The sequence below is a fragment of the Somniosus microcephalus genome, chromosome 22 (genome assembly GCF_052327205.1).
Source record: "Somniosus microcephalus isolate GS21.2 chromosome 22, FLI_Smic_1.0, whole genome shotgun sequence".
Classification (NCBI taxonomy): Eukaryota; Metazoa; Chordata; class Chondrichthyes; order Squaliformes; family Somniosidae; genus Somniosus; species Somniosus microcephalus.
The window spans coordinates 66,390,001-66,414,093 of NC_141008.1; the positions used below are offsets into that span (position 1 = coordinate 66,390,001).

General features: G+C 44.1%; 1 protein-coding gene across 2 annotated transcripts in view; it reads right to left on the bottom strand.

Annotated features, from left to right (window-relative positions):
* Nucleotides 1-18,836, bottom strand: part of LOC147102486 (sodium-dependent serotonin transporter-like) — a 92,014-nt gene extending 73,178 nt beyond the window's left edge. The window contains exons 1-4 of one of the 2 annotated variants that reach the window (XM_085964981.1): nt 18,635-18,836; nt 15,543-16,118; nt 5,451-5,585; nt 898-1,117 (exon numbers count right to left, since the gene is read on the bottom strand). In XM_085964981.1, the coding sequence (XP_085821107.1) occupies nt 898-1,117; nt 5,451-5,585; nt 15,543-15,978 (791 nt within the window). In that variant the 5' untranslated portion in view covers nt 15,979-16,118; nt 18,635-18,836. The other variant, XM_085964982.1, reaches the window with a different exon arrangement.
* Between the last annotated feature and the right edge of the window lie 5,257 nt (nt 18,837-24,093).

The following is a 24,093-nucleotide window of genomic DNA, read 5'->3' on the forward strand; positions in this document are numbered from 1 at the left end:
TACAACTATTCGCAAGAGAGACTAGAAAATCAGTAAACAACTTTACTATTGTATGTCAAAGAGCTGTAATCGGATGAGCCAAAACAGTGCCCAAGGCAGGCACCTGCTATGACAACAGCCTGAAAAACAAAATAAAGATTACAGCTGGACAAGAGCCAAAACGGCATAGTAATGCAACTGTTTCCAAGTGTTTCTAGACAATTAATCCTCAACAAAAAATAAATTGATAGAATTGTCCTGAAGCATTCAATCCTTCAATGATGATTTTATAGGATTTCCCCATTTGCCCTGCAGAACCTTCTGGATTTCAGGAGTAGAATACCCCTATGAAACACGTCATAATAGTATATCACAATTAGTGAGCAATATACCCAGGATTTCTGAAGGAGCGGGAAGCAGATTAGTAAGAATTAGCTGTGATGACCTGTAGTGCAGTGTATAATTATAAAATGTGCATACAAGATAATCTGACAGAACACATTCCACGATATTGGGCCTGCTGTTCCTAGATTGATGGAGGCAATAGCTAGTCTCCCAAAACGCACTACGATCAATAAATACCACCACAAACCCTTCTACAAGTGCTATATTCTATCTCTAGAACCTTATGCCACAGAAGGGGACCAATTCAGCCCATCGTGCCCGTGCCAGCAACAATGGAAATCTTAATCTATTGACGGAGTGTACCTTGGTCAAGCTGTGATAAAAAAGATCCCGCTGTTTTGCTTTTAAAGTGACGATGATTAAGGGTACCACTGCCACGAGTCATTGCATGAATGAAATCAGAAGTGTTGTTACAATGCACACTCCTGCTCCTTGGAAATGATTTGTAAGACAGATTCGTAACTTGGCTGAGTTTTCTTGCCCCAAACGTTGCATCCACTTACATGCACTTACGTATAAAATTCTTCCGCAGGAGAGGTGGAGTGCTTTGTCCAGGTGATGTTATCTTTTGCAAAGTAGTTGGTACAGTTGAGAGTGTTCCATGCATTGTTACAGTTGGTCCATGGGAGCTCAGAAGTGAATGATGAGTAGAGGTAGTACAGAGCCCAGGCCATAATGGTATTGTAGTAAAAGGCAAGAAATAGGTCTATTATACAGATTGCATATCCAATCCCTGCAGAGAACGAAAGGGGATAATTTTTGAAACACGCCTAAAATTGACATTTTATTCCAGAAGTATTTATCCAAACACTGAAGAATCATTGCAACAGTTAAATATTCCACTTATCAAAATCAATCATCAAGGTCTTATTTATTTGAACACATTTAGGGTCACAACGGAACTGCTGCCTGCTCGCGTGACTATCTTACCAGTCCCAGTGGTCAAGGTGCAAAAAATAAAAAGGTTATATTGTTCTAGTGAAGCTGGGTTTAGGTTGTATTTAATACTGTGCTTTAATGCTGTTTTCTATGAGAAGCAAATGTTCCTGAATGAGATTCACACCAAATATGTTTGTAATGTTAAAGTGTGACCCATGCTGCTAGCAATGCTTTTTTTGATACATGATGATAATGTAATTTATAATAGCCACTGGGATTGCTGAAGGCCTAAGCGAGTTATCATAACTTACACCCCATTTACAGTATTTACAGCTAATGTCTGGTTCTAGTTTGTCACCATAATATGAAACTGTGCTATTCAGAGTCAAAAATGCAAAGCAGATTTATAGGTTAACTTTGGCTATGAATAACAGAGTTTCATATTACGGTGACAAACTAGAGCCAGACATTAGCCGTACATCAGTAATGAGTATAATAATGGAATTGATGACCAGATGCAACTTTAAGCATTTACCTGCACAATAATAACCTGGCACAGCTTGGCTCAGAAGAGGAAGATCACGACTGACCAACCTGCTAGACTCTTTGAGGAAGTGACACCCCTCAGAATGTGTAAGTGGTTTTTTTTTTTTTTTTTTAAACACACTTAATGATTTCCAGAAAGGTTTGGATGAAGTTGCAGATGAAAAGCTGTTGCATAAACATTTGGGGGAATTCAAGATCAAATGTGGAAATGGATAAGAAATTGGCTGAACGAAAATAAACTTTTTGGGGTGAGGCCGAGGAGAGGTATTCAGTGGGGTACCTTGTGAATTGGTATCAGAGTTTCAGCAATGAATAATTTAAGAGACAGTTGGATGCAGTGATGGGAGGTCTAAACATTCTTTCTGCCGGATGAGTTTGGATACGCAGAATGGCCTTCTCTTTGGATTACATATTGAAAGGATCTTATACGTCCTTGACATTTCCCAGCAATGCATAAACTGTGGCAGTTCTGACAGCAAAGACTGTGGGAGCCAAAACATGAGTGCCACTGCCAATCTTAGTGACCAAAGCTCTCCTACTCCCCCTCCACCACCAGTTGTGAAACAGCTTCACTTGCACAGTGCTCCTCCGGCAGTGTGGGAAACTGTTGAACAAAATAATCTTTCTTTTTTTTTTTTTAATTCAAATTAAACTGCACCTCTGCGACATTCACATATTCTTGTGCAGGTCTATGAAGTTAAAAAAAAAAACACTAATAGCTTCTTGAACTATTGGAGAAGCTCCATAGCAGGACACATAAGTGATGGTATAGCGTGACCAGAAAGGAAAGAGGAGGCTTCAGCCACTCGGGTTGATGGTGGTCATGACTTTTGGTTTCTGCTTTTAATCTTCCTGCTTGAGAAAGCTTTCTACACTATAAATAGGCAGTTTTAACAGCAGGAGGATGACACCCTGAATTTCCTTCTGATGGGGCCTCTGTGATATAAAAGGGGGTTAGCTGCATGCCTTAACTGTAACAAAATCCAGATTTCACTGCCATCTGTGTAATAGTTTGCTCTATTAATGCAAATGGAAAAAATGATATATTTTGTTTTTACTCCTACTTTGAGGAGCGGAGGGGGGGGGTTACATTTTTACTTCTCATTCCTCATTTTTTCACTGTTTCCTCTTCTCCATTATCTTTTGAGGCTTGTATTGAGAAATAAGAGCAGGAGTAGGCCATACGGCCCCTTGAGCCTGCTCCGCCATTCAATAAGATCACGGCTGATCACCGACCTCAACTCCACTTTCCCGCCTGATCTCCATATCCCTCGATTCCCCCAGAGCCCAAACATCTGTCTATCTCAGCCTTGAATATACTCAAAGACTCAGCATTCACAGCCCTCTGGGGCAGAGAATTCAAAAGATTCACAACCCTCCGAGTGAAGTAATTCCTCCTCCTCTCAGTCTTAAATGGCTGACCCCTTATCCTGAGACTGTGACCCCTAGTTCTAGACACTCCAGCCAGGGGAAATAACTTCTCAGCATCTACCCTGTCAATCCCCTTCAGAATCTTGTATGTTTCAATGAGATCACCTCTCATTCTTCTAAGCTCCAGGGAGTATCGGCCCATTCTACACAATCTCTCATCATAGGACAGCCCTCTCATCCCAGGAATCAATCTCGTGAACCTTCGTTGCACCGCCTCCAAGGCAAGTATATCCTTCCTTAGATACAAAGCTGGGTGGGCGTGTGTGCTGTGAGGAGGATGCTGAGAAACTCCAGTATGATTTGGACAGGTTGGGCGATTGGGCAGATGCATGGCAGATGCAGTATAATGTGGATAAATGCGAGGTTATCCACTTTGGTGGCAAAAACAGGAAGGCAGATTATTATCTGAACGGCAATAAATTGGGAGAAGGGGAAGTGCAGAGAGACCTGGGTGTCCTTGTGCACCAGTCGCTGAAGGTAAGCATGCAGGTGCAGCAGGTGGTTAAGAAGGCAAATGGTATGTTGGCCTTCATAGCGAGAGGATTCGAGTACAGGAGCAAGGATGTCTTGCTGCAGTTGTACAGGGTCTTGGTGAGACCACACCTTGAGTATTGTGTGCAGTTTTGGTCGCCTTATCTGAGGAAGGATGTTCTTGCCATGGAAGGAGTGCAGCGAAGATTCACCAGGCTGATACCTGGGATGGCAGGAATGACGTATGAGGAGAGATTGGGTCGACTGGGCTTATATTCGCGGGAGTTTAGAAGAATGAGGGGATCTCATTGAAACTTATAAAATTCTAACAGGACTAGACAGACTAGATGCAGGAAGGATGTTCCCAATGGCGGGGGAGTCCAGAACCAGGGGTCACAGTCTAAGGATAAGGGGTAAGCCATTTAGGACACAGATGAGGAGGAATTTCTTCACCCAGAGAGTGGTGAACCTGTGGAATTCTCTACCACAAAAGGCAGTTGAGGCCAATTCATTAAATATATTCAAGGAGTTAGATATATTTCTTAAGGCTAAAGGGATCAAGGGATATGGGGAGAAAGCAGGGACAGGGTACTGAATTTGGATGATCAGCCATGATCTCATTGAATGGCGGAGCAGGCTCGAGGGGCCGAATGGCCTACTCCTGCTCCTATCTTCTATGTTTCTATGAGGAGACCAAAGCTGTCCACAGTACTCCAGGTGTGGACCCACCAAGGCCCTGTACAATTGTAGCAAGACTTGCTTATCACTGTTTCTATTTTATGAATGGCCATTATTTTTAATCCTTAATAATAACAACATAAAAGATTGTTTTCAATTTAGTCACTACCTTGCCTCCCTATTTTCCTGTGATTATGTTGCTGAGATCAGTAACTTGCCACGAGGAATCACGAGCACAAATGAGTCCCCACCAGCCCACTGATGCTGCTCTGCGTTAATGCGCCACTCTAAAACAACAACTTGCATTTAGGAAGTGCTTTTAACATAGAAAAATATCCCAAGGCACTTCGCAGAGGCACAATTGCAAAATAAATGGACATCAAGCCAAAGGAGGAGATATTAGGAAGGGTGACCAAAAGCTTGGTCAAAGAGGTGGATTTTAAGGAGTCTTAAAGGAGGAGAGGGAGGTGGAGAGACAGAGAGGATTGTGGAGGGAATTACAGAGTGTGGGTCCGAGATGGCTGAAGGCACGACCACCAATGATGAGGCAAAGGGAGGGGGGAAGCACAAGAGGTTGAGTCGGAGGAATGGAGAATTCTGTGGGAGGTTGTAGTACTAGAGGATGTTACAGGGATATGGAGGGGTGAAATCATGAAGGGATTTAAATCCAAGGATAACAATTTTGCATTCGAGTTGTTGGGGGACTGGGAGCCAATATAGATTAGTGAGGACAGAGGTGATGGATGAGTGGGACTTGGTTCAAGATAGGATATGGGCAGAGTTTTGGATGAGCTAATGTTTACACAGTTTATATGAAGTTTAGCATCTGTGTGTTGGGTCTTTGATGATTAAAGTATGAACCTCCTTTTTAATTATAATCTTCCACCTTTTACTTTGTGCAACTATTGCACAGTATGATCTGATTCCCCCGGTCCTCCCAAGATCAGCTCTTGAGCTTTGATGATCAAATTATTTTTTTCCTTAAAATGCCACCTACCAAAAGCAAAAGGTTGAAGCAAGCATGAATAGTTCTTCAGTGCCACGAAGAGAAATACCCTTACCTTTGAAAATTGGACATATTTTACTCCATATAGAAATTGCTCCACTTCTGTGGTACTGTCCCAGTGCCAACTCCATATAAAAGAGTGGGATACCTCCAAACACAGCCATCAGGAGATATGGGATGAGGAAAGCACCTGGAATTTATAAAATTTGAAGACACCATGAGTATTACAAGGACAAAGAATCAACTCAAAGACCTGGTGATTTAACTCTGACTTTTAGATTATGTATTAAAATGGTTTACACAAATCTGACCGCTATCAATGTTTTTTTAATTGTTTTTCTAATGTTTAGATGGTCATTGGAATCAATACATTAGATTGCACCCAACAGTTATAGTGTAGTTATGTTACATTACTGCACCAATAATCCAGAGGCCTGGACTAATAATCCAAAGAAAGTGAGTTCAGATCCCACCACAGCAGTTTGAGAATCTGAAATCATTTACACTAACTGAAAATAACAAAAAGCTGGTACCAGTAAAAGTGACAATGAAGCTGACGGATTATCGTAAAAACCCAACTGGTTCACTAATGTCCTTTAGGGAAGGAAACCCGCTGTCCTTACCTAGTCTGGCCTATAGGTGACCCCAGACCCACACCAACATGGTTGACTCTTACGATAGCAAAATACTGCGGATGCTGGAAATCCGAAATAACAACAGAACACGCTGGAAAAACTCAGCAGGCCAGGCAACATCCGTGGAGAGAGAGAAACAGTGTTAATGTTTCAGGTCGAAACCCTTCTTCAGAACTGAGAAAAAGGCAGGAAATGAAACAGATCGAAAGGCCAGTTTGGGGGCGGGGAAATGGGGGAGGGAATCAAAGAACAAAAGGGAAGGTCTGAGAGGTGAAGAGACATTAAGAGATATTCAAGGCGAGACGAGATGGTAATAGGACAGGTAAAGAGACAAAAAAGAGACAAAGGATGGCTCTAGATGGAGTGTGAAATGCGCTGGCAGGATGAGAGACAGCTGCCACGTGGGAGGGAAAAAAAGGAAAAGGCACAAACCAAGATCCAACCCCGACATTGTCAATAAACCTGCTGACAAGGGTGGTGCTGTTGTTGTTTGGCAAACCGACCTCTACCTAACGGAAGCTGAACGCCAACTCTCCGACACCTCCTCCTACCTCCAACTGGACCATGACCCCACTACCGAACATCAAACCACCGTTTCCAAGACTGTCACTGACCTCATCTCCTCTGGAGATCTTCCCCCCCCCACGGCCACCAACCTCATAGTTCCCCAACCCCGCACAGCCTGCTTCTACCTCCTTCCCAAGATCCACAAACACGACTGCCCTGGTAGACCCATCATTTCAGCCTGTTCTTGCCCCACAGAACTTATCTCTTCCTATCTCGACTCTATCTTTTCTCCCCTTGTTCAGTCGCTTCCCACCTACATCCGCGACTCTTCTGACGCCCTCCGCCACTTTAACAGTTTCCAGTTTCCTGGCCCCAACCGCCTCCTTTTCACCATGGACGTACAATCCCTCTACAGCTCCATCCCCCACCAGGACGGCCTGAGGGCGCTCCGCTTCTTCCTTGAACAGAGGCCCAACCAGTCCCCATCCACCACCACCCTCCTCCTCCGCCTGGCTGAATTTGTTCTCACATTGAACAACTTCTCCTTTGACTCCACTCATTTTCCAAATTAAATGTGTTGCTATGGGTACCCGCATGGGTCCTAGCTATGCCTGCCTTTTCGTGGGATATGTGGAACACTCTTTGTTCCAGTCCTACTCGGGTCCCCTCCCTCACCTCTTTTTCAGGTACATTGATGACTGTATCGGTGCCGTTTCCTGCTCCCACCCTGAACTACACAATTTCATTCACTTTGCCTCCAATTTCCACCCTTCCCTCACCTTCACATGGTCCATCTCTGACTCTTCCCTTCCTCGACTTCTCCATCTCCATCTCTGGGGATAGGTTATTGACCAACATTCACTACAAGCACACTGACTCCCACAGCTACCTGGACTACACTTCCTCCCACCCCGCCTCCTGTAAGGACTCTATTCCATTCTCCCAGTTTCTCCGTCTCCGCCGCATCTGCTCCGACGATGCCACCTTCCACACCAGTGCTTCCGGCATGTCTTCCTTTTTCCTCAACCGAGGATTCCCCTCTACCGTGGTTGACACGGCCCTCGACCGTGTCCGTTCTATCTCCCGCACTTCTGCCCTCACCCCTGCCCCTCCCTCCCGGAACCACGATAGGGTTCCCCTTGTCTTCACCTTTCACCCCACCAGCCTCCATATTCAACGGATCATCCTCCGCCATTTCCAACGTGATCCCACCACCAAACGCATCTTCCCCTTTCAGCATTCCGTAGGGGCCACTCCCTCCGAGACACCCTAGTCCACTCCTCTATCACCCCCAGCACCCCTTCCCCTTCACCCGGCACCTTCCCATGCAAGCGCAGGAGATGCAACACCTGTCCCTGTACCTCCCCCCTTCCCACTGTCCAGGGCCCCAAACACCCCTTCCAGGTGAAACAGCGATTTACTTGTACTTCTTGCAATCTGGTATACTGTATTCACTGCTCACGATGTGGTCTCCTCTACATTGGGGAAACCAAACACAGATTGGGTGACCGCTTTGCAGAACACCTCCGTTCAGTCCGCAAGGGTGACCCCGAGCTTCCGGTCGCCTGTCCATTTTAATTCACCGCCCCATTCCCACTCGGACCTCACTGTCCTCGGCCTCTTGCATTGTTCCACGGAAGCTCAGCGTAAGCTCGAGGAACAGCACCTCATCTTCCGATTAGGCACTTTACAGCCTTCTGGACTCAATATCGAGTTCAACAATTTCAGATCATAACCTCGGCCCCTATTATATTTTTATATATTTTTTATCCACACTTTTGGTTTGTGCCTTTTCCTTTTTTTCCCTCTCCCACATGGCAGCTGTCTCTCACTCTGCCAGCGCATTTCACACTTCATCTAGAGCCATCCTTTGTCTCTTTACCTGTCCTATTACCATCTCGTCTCGCCTTGAATATCTCTTAATGTCTCTTCACCTCTCACTGACCTTCCCTTTTGTTCTTTCATCCCCTCCCCCATTTCCCAGCCTCCAAACTGGCCTTTCAATCTGTTTCATTTCCTGCTTTCTCAGTTCTGACGAAGGGTTTCGACCTGAAACATTGACTCTGTTTCTCTCTCCACGGATGTTGCCTGGCCTGCTGAGTTTTTCCAGCGTTTTCTGTGGTTGACTCTTAACTGCCCTCAAACTGCTTTGGACAACAGATGGGCAATAAATGTCAGCCTTGCTGGCGATGCCCACATCCCGAGAACGAATTTTTAAAAACTCTAACATGCCCATTCATAGGGGGGGAATTTTATCAATGGGGGCGCGTTGGGGGCGGGACTGCTGCTTGTTTGGTTTCAGTCCCGCCCCCAACGATGTCCGGCCAACCCACGCTATTTTCCCTTGATTGAAAATGGGAATAAGCTTCCTAACTGCCTGTTAACTACCTGTTGTTAACAGGCAGTTAAGTGGCTGTAAACCCCTTCCCGCCTCGAGGAGACGGGTCCAAGCGCGAGTCGGGGACCCGCCTCCTGGAAAAATGGCATGGAGGCAGGTTGGGGGCGGGTTCGCTACCCGCCCCCAGTTTCTGCCATTTTCCCAGCAGTCCCGCCTCCATACCCACCTCCCCAGGGCTGGTAAAAATCCCCCCATAATTTAAGAATATCATGCAGAGTGTCATATAAATTTTGATACAGTAGGAAACTCTGGTGTACCCTACAATGGTAGTGCATGACTTTATACCTACAATGCAGCTGAACTGTCAGGAAGAGACACCAAGTATGAGCAACGCTTTTTGTTACAGGGAGGGCAGGAGAATTGGAGGACAAGTCAACCTAAGCTGGATTCATACACTTCCTGGTGTTTTTTTTAAATATATAGTAGCATTTACTGAGACCTAGGAGTAGGTGCTTGCCTATCCTCCAGTAGGCGAACGGTCTGTGACATGAAGTGCTGCAAAAGGAGGAAGAAATGAAGATGCGAAAAGGGGAATGAAAAAGGGGAACGAAAAGCAGATCATGAAGAAGGTCGAGAAAGAAAGAACTTGCATTTATATCATGAGGACATCCCAAAGGGCTTTACAAGCCAATGGAATACTTTTGATATGTAATGACTTCTGTTACATAGGAAAATATAGCAGCCAATTTCTGCACAGCAAGGCTCCACAAACAGCAAATGAAAAATGATCAGGTTTCAAGTGTTAATTGTAACGACTCAGTAGTTCTTATAGCAAAGCACAGAACCTCAAAATAAAGAACTCAAATTCAAATTACAGCTACAAGTAGCAGTGACAGAGAAAGCTTGATTACAGTTGGCTGCAGAGTCGATACATGGAGGAAAAATGATTAACAGATAGAAACATCAATAAAGAAAAAAAGATGTTTGCTATTATTCGGCTTGGAAACTTGCTGTGCATTTTAGTGTAGTGCTCACTTCAATACTGTAATAATCCTGCATCAAAATCATATTGGCAAAAAATCAGCTTTGACGTTATCCTGATCGGTTTTCATGACTCTCCTTGATTTTGCACTCAGTTCATGTTTGACCCAGTTACAATAAGTTTGCTGAGAAAACAGCATTTTTTGATTATAAAATAAAGAATATTCACAATCCCTGGCTTAAAGATTCCTTCTTGCCGATTTCATGACATACGTAGGGCTGTACTTCAAAACTGGTAATGAGCCAAAATTAAACCTCCTCAATATGTTATACATAGTTCAATTTAGTTTTATTGCAAATCTTGAATTTGTATCAGACCATAGTAATCACATTCAGTGTGATGGTGTTTACTTCACAGATACCAATTTCAATCCATATGAATTCAGGGGTTCGAGGGTATCTTTTTAACTCAGTTTAATTGCATTCAAAGTTCTGTCATTTTCAATAAAATCCTCATGCAAATGGGGATATACAGGTAGCAAAAATCCACTCCATGGATGGATTCTGCTTTTTACTTTAAAAAATTCCTTTACTTTCCCTTTTCGAGCCTTCCCCGCAAGGTAAGCTGTCTCAAGTGCCTGTTGTGTCAGTCTATAGCTGGCTATTAAGATGTACAGAATGATTAACTATCATTTCCACCTTCCTTGTAGAACAAATATCTGGCTTCCAGTTGGTGCCTCCTCAAGATAGCTTTGAAATGATGGTGGTGGTGGGGAGGGGTGGTGGCGGGAATGCTTTCTATCGCTCAAAGACTGATCTCAAACACTTGCATCACAGTATGGTTCCATGAATCCTTGAGACAATATTTACATAATCTAAAACTAGGATCCAAACCTTAACCATTCAGAGCACAAAAGCTTACTTCATAGACTGAGCACATCATTGTGTTTTTCATTTTGTAACGGCATAAGTGTAACAACTTTGGAAAGTGTTTTCCCCCCCCCCCCCCCCCCCCAGTGACTACTCATAACTCCTTTATTGGTATATAAAGGTCTAGGAGGTCGAGACATAATACTCAAGAGGAAAACATTCTACATTTTGACCCCTAATGAGATGCTGTTTCTGATGTGAATAGAAGAATTTTACAACCATGTGGCACAATGGAAAATAAACACTATTCTGAAATCCTTAATGGAAATGTCATACATTCTCTACATGACTCACTTCAGATGGTCACAAGATCAATTAATGACTTAAACCTTCAGATACACCTGTAGGGAGTGGGTAATTAATATAATGAAAATAAATAATGAACTGGTGCAAACTGTTTCCACTGGCAGGAGGGTTGGTAACCAGAGGACACAGATCTAAAGTAATCGGCAAAAGAACCAGAGGGGAGATGAGGAGAATTCTTTTTATGCAGCGAGTTCTTGTGATCTGGAATGCATTGCCTGAAAGGGTGTTGGAAGCAGATTCAATAGAAACTTTCAAAAGGTAATTGGATAGATACTTGAAAAAGAAAAGTTTGCAGTGCTGTGGGGAAAGAGCAGGGGAGTGAGACTAATTGGATAGCGCTTTCAAAGAGCCGGTACAGGCACGATGGGCCAAATGGCCTCCTTCTATGTTGTATGATTCTATGATAAACAGTATTTATTTGATGCTTGTAAATTTTGGCTATGTTTGATCATTAATTAGTTTCTATAGGATCAATTGAGACATAGCAAAAAAAAATCTGGATTTCAGTTTTCCTGTTTTGCTACTTCCTCTTAAATTTGTATGTGGGTAAATGGCACAATGGTTACCTCATTTGTGGTGCCGGAAGAGAAAAGGACACTTATTATCTTCAAAGAAAACTATCTTCAGCAGTTTATCTTTAATATTGTAACCTGTATATAGTATATTGTGGCAGAGACAATCTATTACAATCAATGTGTCTCACCTCAGGAGTGTCTCACCTCCTGACTCCCCAAAGCCTTTCCACCATCTACAAGGCACAAGTCAGGAGTGTGATGGAATACTCTCCACTTGCCTGGATGAGTGCAGCTCCAACAACACTCAAGAAGCTCGACACCATCCAGGACAAAGCAGCCTGCTTGATTGGCACCCCATCCACCACCTTAAACATTCACTCCCTCCACCACCAGCGTACCGTGGCTGCAGTGTGTACCATCTACAAGATGCACTGCAGCAACTCACCAAGGCTTCTTCAGCAGCACCCCCCAAACTCGCAACCTCTACCACCTACAGGCACATGTGAACACCATCACCTGCAAGTTCCCCTCCAAATTACACACCGTCCTGACTTGGAAATATATTGCCGATCCTTCATCGTCGCTGGATCAAAATCCTGGAACTCCCTCCCTAACAGCACTGTGGGAGTACCTTCACCATAGGGACTGCAGCGGTTCAAAAGGCAACTCACCACCACCTTTTCAAGGGCAATTAGGTATGGACAATAAATGCTGGCCTTGCCAGCGACACCCATATCCCAGGAACTAATAAAAATGCTAATTTTCTGATATAAATCTGGAACCTCCTCTGATTGTACAAAAAAAAAATCTTTATCCAAATATAATACAAAATCCTGAAACAAGCATTATGTCCTAATTTAATGCTGAACCAAGTGTAATCAATTTGTTGCTAAATTTCATCAAGGCAGTTGTCGATTTTAGCAGTCCAACAGTATAAAATGTATCTTTTTGTTATTTTTCTTATTTCTGTTTTATGCTGTGTAAATTGCTGAGTGTATGATTTAAACGGCTTGATTTGCTTTTTTTTTAAATCTGCGATTTATATAATGTCTGATCCTCAGCATAATTCTGATCCTCAGCATAATTCTGATCCAAATGTAGCATTTCTTGCCAAATGGTGTGTTTAGTCTGGGTTAATGATAAAGTTAATGTTTCAGGAGAGTCAGAAACACACAGGTCACAAAAAAGTTTGGAATGAGTTATGCATGAAGATTGGAAGGGATATTCTGCGGGTAGTTCATTCAGCTTTCTCTCCACATTGAAAGGGGTTGATTGATTCTGGGGTACAGCCCTATGGGCACTGGATGCTCTCCAGAACCTCACCCAGATGACCATTCTTAATGAGAGGCCAGACAGTGGGCATACACAGAGCGAATCTACTACTGAGGAGATTAGTGATAGAGACATTATCACAGTCAAGCCTGATCTTGTCTTCACCACATCTCTCAGTAGGAATCACTGGATAACAATTAAAAGTGGAAATATTGACAAGATGCGGTTCCCTCTTCTCCAGCCTGGAGGCAGGGGAAAAAAAACAACCGTTATGCCTCTGCTGAGATGAGCTAATTTTAAGTGGATGAGGGATTGGCCTTGAACCTTTGTGGTCAGTCTGGTTCAGCACCATGCAGGGCAGCGTATTTACCCACTGAATCACTGCAACAGCTTTGGCAGTCTAGTCACTTCCAGAGTACTGCTGATAATGTTTCCCAGAATGTAGAAAGCCAAGTGAACACTAAGTGAGTTGTCATGTTTAACTTTTGCCTAGAATTCTAGCACTGGGAACAGTATCACCAATATCTATTAAAAACTGGGAGTGGAAAGGTGGCATTTACATTAGTATGGGAAAGTTACTGGCTGGTTATCCGGTTAAGGTGCGAGAATGATTCCACTCCATACTGTGCACTTCTGTTTAGATAATATTCATATAGGTATTGATATTGCTAAATGCACTATATCATTCATAAGGTAGGCTAAGGGCAGACTAAAGAGTCAGTTATAACAACAGAAAATGCTGGAAAAACTCAGCAGGTCAGGCAACATCCGTGGAGAGAAATTTGAGTTGACGTTTCGGGTCGGACCCTTCTTCAAAACTGGAAAGAAAAGGAACTAGATCGAAGGCAGGGCTGCGATCGGACAAAAGAAACAAAAGTAGTAAGAGATTAGAAGCTAGATGAGATGGTAATAGGCTGGGATTAGGTGTAAAGTGTACTGGCAGGGCAAAAGATAGCTGCCAGGTGTGAGAGAGAAACAAAAGGAAAGGCGGGGGGGGGGCGGAAAGGAGTGGAACAATTACAAGAAAAAATGAAATGGGGGCCGAGCTTATGATCTGAAATTGTTGAACTCGATATTGAGTCCGGAAGCCTGCAGAGTGCCTAATCGAAAGAGGAGGTGCTGTTCCTTGAGTTTACGTTGAGCTTCCGTGGAACAATACAAGAGGCCGAGGATGGTGAGGTCCAAGTGGGAATGGGGCGGTGAATTAAAATGACAGGCGACCGGAAGCTCGGGGTCACCCTTACGGACTGAACGGAGGTGTTCCGCAAAGCGGTCACCCAATCTGCGTTTGGTCTCCCCAATGTAGAGGAGACCGCATCGTGAGCAGCGATTGCGAGAAGTACAAGTAAATCGCTGTTTCACCTGGAAGGGGTGTTTGGGGCCCTGGACAGTGGGAAGGGGGGAGGTATAGGGGCAGGTGTTACATCTCCTCCGCTTGCACGGGAAGGTGCCAGGGGAAGGGCTGTTTGGGGTGATAGAGAAGTGGACTAGAGTGTCTCGGAGGGAGTGGTCCCTGCGGAATGCTGAAAGGGGAGGGGAGGGGAAGATACGTTTGGTGGTGGGATCACTTTGGAGGTAGCGGAAATGCCGGAGGATGATCCGTTGAATGTGGAGGCTGGTGGGGTGAAAGGTGAGGACAAGGGGAACCCTATCGTGGTTCCGGGAGGGAGGGGCAGGGGTGAGGGCAGAAGTGCGGGAGATAGAACTGACACAGTCGAGGGCAGTGTCAACCACGGTAGAGGGGAATCCTCGGTTGCGGAAAAAGGAAGACATGTCTGAAGCACTGGTGTGGAAGGTGGCATCGTTTTTCCAGCATTTTCTGTTGTTATTTCGGATTTCCAACATCTGCAGTATTTTGCTATCGCTAAAGAGTCAGTTGTTGGATAGTACAGGAAAAACAATACCAGTGTAGCAGAAATCAAGACTTTACAGTAATGTCAGATATACTCAGACGTGTGAATTTGGATGTACATGCACCCTCTTTTATATACAGCGGGAGGCCTTTGACAAGAAAAGCGTGTTTAATCTATTTATCATTTCACAAAAATGTATGGCCGATAATTCTGTGTTTGATTAAAGTTACTTTTTAAAGCATCAGGGCCTTTTTTTGAAGGAAGGGAGTCACTGCCTTTATGTTTGCAAAAGCCTTTTTTCACGCGTGCTGAACTGTAGCCGAACACCACAAGACACGTTGAAACGTTGAAAACATTACAGTGATGAAAATGATGCCGAGCTGTTCAACTCTTCTCCCTCCCCAGCTGAGTGAGTCTAAGAAGTAGACTGGGTGACCGTTCAGGTCAGTAACCAGAGGACACCGATTTAAGGTGATCGGCAAAAGAACCAGAGATGAGGAGAATCTTCTTTAGCAGCGAGTTGTTGTGATCTGGAACGCGCTGCCTGAAAGGGCAGTGGAAGCAGATTCAATAGTAACTTTCAAAGGGAATTGGATAAATACTTGAAAGGGAAAAAATTGGAGAGCTATGGGGAAAGAGCAGGAGAGTGGGAGTAATTGGAGAGCTCTTTCAAAGAGCCGGCACAGGCTTGTTGGGCCGAATGGCCTCCTTCTGTGCTGTATCATTCTGTGATTCTATAATTCTAAGAGTACGAGGCGGTGCAGCATCATTGCAGGATTAGCTTGCATCGGGGTGTTACCGACCACTTACCGCCTCCGTTTTGGTAGCAGATGTAGGGAAAACGCCAGACGTTGCCCAGGTCCACCGCATACCCTATGACCGAGAGCAAAAAGTCGCCTTTTTTGCTCCAGGTTTCGCGGCCAGCTGGCGTCGACTTGTCCAGCTCCTGCAGTTCGCAAGCGGCCGATGGCAGAGGACAAGCCCCGTCATCTCCATCGCCGTTCCCATTACACCCAACCGGACTCTGGACAGCCGAGTAACCGTTGGAGATGCGGCCGGATTCCCCCTTCTCGCACGGGCTGGGGGGCGACTTGCTGCCTTCCTCCGAGACCTTGCGGGTCGACCTGGAGTCCTTAATCAAAACCCCGTTCTCTATGCACTCCTCGCCGTCCTTGATGCTTTCCGATGCCTCTTTATCGGAGCCGAGAGGGGAGAACTCGTTGTTTAAGGGAAGAATCACTTCCATTCCGCTGGTTTATGGGACTGCTTTGATGTCCATCTGTAGCAAGAGCTACTGGGTGACACCTGGATCCGCTCTGGTGAAACCTCTCGGTGGAAAATTGCTGACTGCTCCTCACAGATACTCCTCAAGAGCGCCGGATTTTCCTATAGGTTACACACACACACAGAGATTAATATGAATTAAATAAGTACAGACAGATACGGCGTTTCCAGTATAACAAGATTGAGCAACACGCGTATGGCAAGATAATATGTAGATTATAGAGGAATTTGGAAATAATTAATAAAGTTTGTTCTAAAACCCTATTTTCCCCAAAAGTTTATATACTTTTTTTGCGCTCCAATTCCAGTCCTTTCCCTGTGGATGATTTTATGTATTTGTCTTTGAAATAAAATTCGACCAGTACATGTCAGGTCTTTGGTTACTTGTGCGGGACATGGTAACCGGTTATTGCTGGCCAATCTCCTTAAAAACTGTTTGCTTTGTCTATCTAAATTGAATTTATTTTGTCCGGCTCCCTCTGAAATTCCCCCTCCTTGTCATCTGCTGAAACTGACAACCGTATTAACGTTGAGATTAACGATCAAATATTGTAACTAAACGTTCAACTAGACATGGAAACAATCCATATATAACCTAGATGTTTATTTCTCGAGCCATTTAAAACCTCTTGAAGGCGATCGTTTTAAACACCCTTAAAGCGCCTCTGTGGTCCCAGGAATTAACGTGTTCAAAAATATCTAACTTGTATCCACTGCTGGCCTCTTATGAAAGATGAGTGAATATTGCAAGTGTTTTATAGGAAGGTCTCCGTTGTAATGACCAACAGAAGCCCGCCTGGATAAAAGAGAATAAATAAGCACTACATAAGCCTTGGTTTCCCCCCCCCCCCCCCCCCCAAACATTAATCGAAGAGGGTGTTGGGGAGTTTAAAGGGATGGGAGCACCGCTCTAACTGCGACAGCTGTCGTTTCATTTTAAAGATCCCGCTTTTCCCAGTAATATTTACAACTGCAAACTCGACAAACACCCGACTGTTTGGAAATGTAATCGTTGTCAACCTGTGGGTCCTAAATGTACAGTGGCACCATTGCCCTGTGCGATACTTCATACCAAGGCAAGTGCAGATAGCACTGGGCGAACCTTAAAGTATATTCCTTGTTTACAAGACCGCTCCTATAATCTTAAAACAATACTCGGCGAATGTATTGGCGGCTCGGGTCCATTCATTTAGGTCGATTGCGAGAGGTTTTAAATAATATGTGTCTGGGTTAGATTTGGATTATAGAGACAATGACCTAACATTAACCCCACCCCTCCCCTCCTCTCTTGTTGGCTAGTCTCTTACAAACGCTTATTATAAATGTATTAAAGTGAAATCATAGGTTACAAGATGAATCTGTGTTGTGTCCTGGAACCTACTCGTGAAATATTATCAAATTACGGGAGTTGCAGATTGTAATAAACAGAACTCTCTCTCTCTAACTTGTTAGCTCAGATACAATAATCGTGCTTTAAAAAAAAGTATTCAGCTTTAATGCGGATTTCTTAACAATGTACATAAACTACGGGAGTCAGAGTGGAAACAAAGCGTTTTAAAACAAACACGAGACATTGCAAAGGGCGATTAAACAAACTTTCCCTTTCAATATGCCATCAACAAAAAGTGAAATTAGAAACGCAAAGACGTCAACGATAATCTCACGGGCACTGTAAACTCAGGTACAGCCGCGGCTGTGTTTTAAAATTGGGGTTTCCACTTTGGCGACGCGTCATGGAATAAGGTTTAACAAAAACTTGCTGATAAACTGACCCGAAAATGTAACAAGTGGCTCCAGTCAGCTCCCTTCAAAACTAAAAGGGGAGAGTAATATTCCTCAGTTACTGCAGTCGATAATCACCTGGTTTATATGGTGTTAGTACCCTGCTTACCCATTGCACGTAAGAAAAGTTTAAATAAAACAGCCTTAGCTCTTCATTCCGCTTCGAAAGCACCGCGTTGGCTTCCTGTTGTACTTGAGTTGATTATTAGAACCATCTCAAGTCACTGGCGGTGAACTTTGCATTCTCACTCACCCAGGACAGCTGCCATCAGTTACATTTTAAAGAAATACTTGATTTATATATATTTTAAAGAAATACTTGATTTACATATATATAAAATATATAGCGCCTTCCACCACCTCAGTCTGGACGTCTCTGAGCACTTTACAGCCAACGAAGTACTTTTTGAAGTATAATCACTGTTGTAAAGTAGCAACACATCCTCCTTTGAATTGCATTTATTTAATGCACTCCATTAACTATATTGCATTGAACGACAGTCACCCAGCGTTGCATGCAAAAAGAAAGCAGCTTTCTATTGCCTTGCACTTAAAGTAACGCACTCACCTCAAAAACATTCCACTGTTAAGCAAAAGACAAGCAGCATGCATTATATTTGCAGCGAGGCCACCTTTACTGTGAAGACTCGCCTCCTTCCACTTGTAACAGGCTCCCCTTCAATGACACAGTAACAGGACCCGCGCTCTCTCTCTCTGTTGCATTAATAGTAAGCAGCAGACTTGTTATTTACTACGCTTTTCAAAGCACCTGGCAAAGCGCCGTTCAAATAGCAGAGCCTGTTCCTGTTTCCCCCCCCTAACCTCGAGCACATTACCTCTCACCGGCTCGCTGGTCACTGGGTGTGAATGACAGTGGAAACTTGCTCCCGGCGTTGTGCCGTTTTCAGGCTGTTGGTAACCTGACTTCGGTCAGTCAACACCTCCCAGGAAATATGGGTAATCCAATATATTTCAGCGCTTTTTGTAGACAAGCTCTCTCACATGGTTTGATGTTCAGATAATCTGGCTGCCAAAGAGCTCTTTAGCGCGTTATTCACGTCACATTAGCTCAGGCAAAATTTATGTTTTACACCCGGTACTCCACACTTTGGCAAACGAGGACGGTCGTTGATTTGTTTCTCTCTCTCTGTGAATTGGATAAGAGGGAATCCATGCTTATCTGCCGCCAGCCAACAGCGAGCCTTTGGCTTACAAACCAGCAGTGAAGTTAAGATTAAAATTGGCCACTGATCGATATGTTTACACAGGGAGTGCTGTAATACAAACATATTTTAACAAAACGTGTCTGCATGTTCTGAATCACATAAAGATTTGACGGTTTGGCGAAGCCTGCATAGACATAACTGAGTTGTGATTGTGAATGGCTTTAGTTGGACTTCTCTATTTAACTGTTAATAAAGCAGGGGCAATGCCAGTTCATAATAGATTACTTCTTATACATCAACCATGCAACATCCAACACCCGCTCTCTATTCACTGAACAATATTTAAGTGAACAGCGGTTTCTATGTAGCTTTGCAGACAGTGCAGTGCTGCGCTGAGGGAGTGCTGCACTGTCGGAGGTGCCGTCTTTGGGATGAGACGTTAAACCGAAACCCCGTCTGCCCTCTCAGGTGGACATAACAGATCCCATGGCACTATTTCGAAGAAGAGCAGGGGAGTTATCCCTGGTGTCCTGGCCAATATTTATCCTTCAACTAACATAACAAAAACAGATTATCTGGGCATTCTCACATTGCTGTTTGTGGGAGCTTGCTGTGCAAAAATTAGCTGCCACGTTCCCCACATTACAACTTCAAAAATGACTTCATTGGCTGTAAAGCGCTTTGAGACGTCCGGTGGTCGTGAAAGGCGCTATAGAAATGCAAGTCTTTCTTTATGGAACAATTGGGCAGCGAGATATGCAGCACAATTTAGTTTTCAATAGGAATTTTAACTAAAGAGTTCTCAAATATTACTCCAGTCTGAATATCTGCACCGGATACCGAGGGAGTGACACGATGACAATTCATTTAAAATGTGCTGTAGTTCCCGGAATGTGAAACTTGTCAATGGCACGATCACTCTGTTAGTCAGTCCTTCAATTATTTACTGTACAAGTGGCGCCACCCTTTAGAGATTGAGGGTATTACAAACACTTGAAACGACTGCGCTTTCATATGAAACCTTTCCGCGATGCCACGGCCGGAGAAAGCGTTCAAACCATTGGTGGGGGTGCAATACAACGTTTATATATTTATCCATGTGTGTGTGTGTGTTTTCTGCGAATTTGACCTTCGAATGAACTTTGGACAAAACAGATGCCTTCGTTTTGCAGCACTTGTTCAAATGATTTGCACGTGTTGAACCTCAATGCGCCCCAGGAAAGTTGAATGTACAATTGGAGTAGGCAGCACTCCCAATGTGTTAAAGCTGCCTAAGGGAGCAGTGGGAACATTCTTGGAAACCACAAGGTTGTGGCCTCTCTTTAAATATAATGGTAGCACAGGTGTCAGAATATATATTTGGATTTTTTTGTCTTATAATACTGCTGTGAAGCGCCTTGGGACGTTTTACTATGTTAAAGGCGCTATATAAATACAAGTTGTTGTTGTTGTATATTTGGATTAAATATGGCCTATTCAAAGCGTTGCTTAAAAAACAAAAATCACTTTGCCTATGTTTATAATTCATTCTCAGGATGTGGGTACCACTGGAAAGGCTGGCCTTTATTGTTCATCGCTAGCTGCCCTTGAGAAGGTGGTGATGGGCCTTCTTGGACCGCTGCAGTATGTTTAGTGAAGGTGCTCCCACAGTGCTGTTAGGTAGGGAGTTCCAGGACTTTGACCCAGCAAACAGTGAAGGAATGTCGATATATGTCCAAGTCAGGATGGTGTGTGACTTGGAGGGGAATTTGGAGGTGATAGTGTTCCCATGCGCCTGCTGCCCTTGTCCTTCTAGGTGGTAGAGGCTGCGGGTTTGGGAGGTGCTGCTGAAGAAGCCTTGGCGAGTTGCTGCAGTGCACCCTGTAGCTGGTACACACTGCAGCCACGGTGCGCCGGTGGTGGAGGGAGTGAATGTTTAAGTCATTGGATGAGATGCCATCACACACCTGACTTGTGAATAGAGACTTTGGGGAGTCAGGAGGTGAGCCATTCACTGCAGAATACCCAGCCTTTGACCTACTCTAGTAGCCAAGATATGTACGTGGCTGGTCCAGTTCAGTTTCTGTTCAATAATGATTTACAGGATGTTGATAGTGGAGGGCTTGGTGATGGTCATGCTATTGAATGTCATGGGGAAGTTGTTATTATCTCTCTCTCTCTTATTGGAGAGGGTAATTGCCTGATACTTGTGTGCCACAAACATTATGTGCCACTTATCAGCTCAAGCCTGGACGCTGTCCAGGTCTTGCTGCATGCGGGCATGGACTGCTTCATTACCTGAGAAACTGCAAATGGATATAAACACTGTGCAGCCATCAGCGAACATCCCCACTCTGACCTTATGATGGAGGGAAGGTAATTGATGAAGCAGCTGAAGATGGTTGGGCCTAGGACACTGCCCTGAGGAACTCCTGCAGCGATGTCCTGGGGCTGAGATGATCGGCCTCCAACGACCACAACCATCTTCCTTTGTGCCAGGTATGACTCTAACCACTCGAGAATATTGCCCCTTGAGCCCCATTGACTTCAGCTTCACTAGGGCTCCTTGGTGCCACACTCGATCAAATTCTGTTTTGATGTCAAGGGCAGTCACTCGCGCATCATCTCTGCAATTCAGCTCATTTGTCCATGTTTGGACCAGTTTGTGTTCACTAGTTTGTAAATGGCAGTTATATTTTAATATTAACAAAGAAGTGATGAGGTATTCAGCTCTCTGCTAACATTCAAAAAATGAAAAATGATGTTTTGAAAATTCCTAGGCCCCTAGGCATTCGGTTGGACTTCCGAGAACTTACTGAAATTTTGAGTCAGTTACGGATATGGAGCCGAAGTTGTGTGGGACTATCCCCTTGAGGTAGTTTTCCACTGCCTGACTAAGTTTAATTTGTGCAACTGCTTCATTTGATACAAAATGTGTGTTTTAACTGGCCTTTAAGGTGCACAAGCCTACCTCATACACTCAATCTCAGGCCCGTTGAGATGAGTGTTCCAGTCATCATGCCTTTGATGGGATGCACATGTGCAAAAATATATAAAGTCAATAGTTTATCCGATACCCAGTTTATCATAAGTATAACCACTGACATTTTTCTTGAGGCTTTGTTGCACAGTTCTGACCACTGAAGTCAAGGTCATTTCAATGTTGTGGCATACATGGTCTAACCGCATAAGAATTAATGGCATAAATCGTGCTGCATACGATTCCACAGCTCTTGCTGCTCTGGAGAAGCAGGCTTATCAGGCTGAAATTATTATCTGAAATCCCTCATATATAATCATATGCAGAAGCCTTCAAAGCAGGATAAGAAAAGTGGTCCTACTAAGGGATGAGATTAAATTTATAAATCCCTTTACAAATTGTCAGTTCATCCAATCACCTCTGTTACTGCACTTGTTCCGTTATTAGGTGTCAGCTGTGGCTCAGTGGTAGCACTTGTGCCTCAGAGCCACAAGGTTGTGTGTTCAAAATCCCACTCCAGAGACTTCAACACAAAATCTAGGCTTACACTCCATTATAGCACTGAGTGGGCGCTGTCTTTCGGATGAGTACTTCAAACCAAGGCTCCATCTGCTCTCTCAGATGGATGTAAATGATCGCAGAGACACTATTTTGAAGAAGAGTTCTCCCCAGTGTCCTGGCCAACATTTATGCCTCTGGCAACATCACTAAAAAAAAAATAGACTGCCTGGACATTATCTCATTGCTGTTTGTGGGAGCTTCAGCATTGAAGCTCTGACCACGCTCGATCAGCTCCGATGGATGGGTCACATCGTCCGCATGCCCAATACGAGACTCCCAAAACAAGCGCTCTACTTGGAGCTTCAACACAGCAAGAGAGCCCCAGGTGGGCAGAGGAAACACTTCAAGGACACCCTCAAAGCCTCCTTGAAAAAGTGCAACATCCCCACCGACACCTGGGAATCCCTGGCCCATGACCGCACAAAGTGGAGGAGAAGCACCCGGGAAGGCGCCAAACACCTCGAGTCTCTTCGCCGGGAGCAAGCGGAAGCCAAGCGCAGGCAGCGCAAGGAGCGCACGTCAACCCAAGCACCCCACCCACCCGCCCCTTCAACCACCGTCTGCCCCACCTGTGAGAGAGACTGTAGGTCCCGCATTGGACTCATCAGTCACCTGAGAACTCATTTTTAGTGTGGAAGCAAGTCATCCTCGGCTCCAAGGGACTGCCTAAGAAGAAGAAGAAGAAGCTGTGTTCAAATTGGCTGCTGCGTTTCCTACATCACAGCAATGACTACGCTTCCAAAATACTTCATTGGCTGTAACGTGTTTTGAGACATCCTGAGGTTGTGAAAGGCACAAGTCTTTCTTTCTTATTGGCTGTGGTTGCAATGGAGGACCCAGAACGGCAGCAGCTGAGAGTGGTTTTGTGCACTCCTGCTGCTCCCGGCCCCGCAATGATAAACACAAACTTACCTTTTCATCTCCTCCTCAGGACCTCTGCTATCTGTTGGATACCATAGTCTCTTTAAACCTACAATGTTGAACTAATCAGTAACTTCTTAGGATAACGTGCAAGAGTAAGGCATCCACATAACTTTGAATTAAACTTTACAATGAATAAATTATCCTGACTTTAATACATCACTGTGGTCCACCCTGGAATATCAAATGACATCCAATAGATTCACACAGCAATTTCAAATAAAATGACTTTCTAAAGTTGCATAGTTGAGGTTTGTACTGACTATAAATAAAATATGTGGAAGGTAGTGAATTCTCTGGTATTCCATCATCCAAATTAGCCAAATACCCTGGGATGTCCTTTGTCGCTCGGTACTTGCCTGCAATATCAAAAAAAAATCAGCTACCATTATTATTTTTTAATTCCATATAATCTAAACCGCATTAGGTCTCGAACAGAGGGCCACAGGCAGTAATCTAATCTTGCTGTTCAGCTGTAGAAAAAAAAACATTCAAGCTTTTCTCTTGTGGTTTGTAACATTGTCCAAACCCAACAACTTGGTATTACTGTGTAATCCCCTGCCAGACATCCAATATCCTCTATTTGTTTTTATATTATGGCTCTCAGTTCTCCGTATTGGGTATTAAATATGAGTAATTTAATTGTTAAACAAGTCTGAGCACTCTTTCAAGTTAGCTAGCTGGTCTC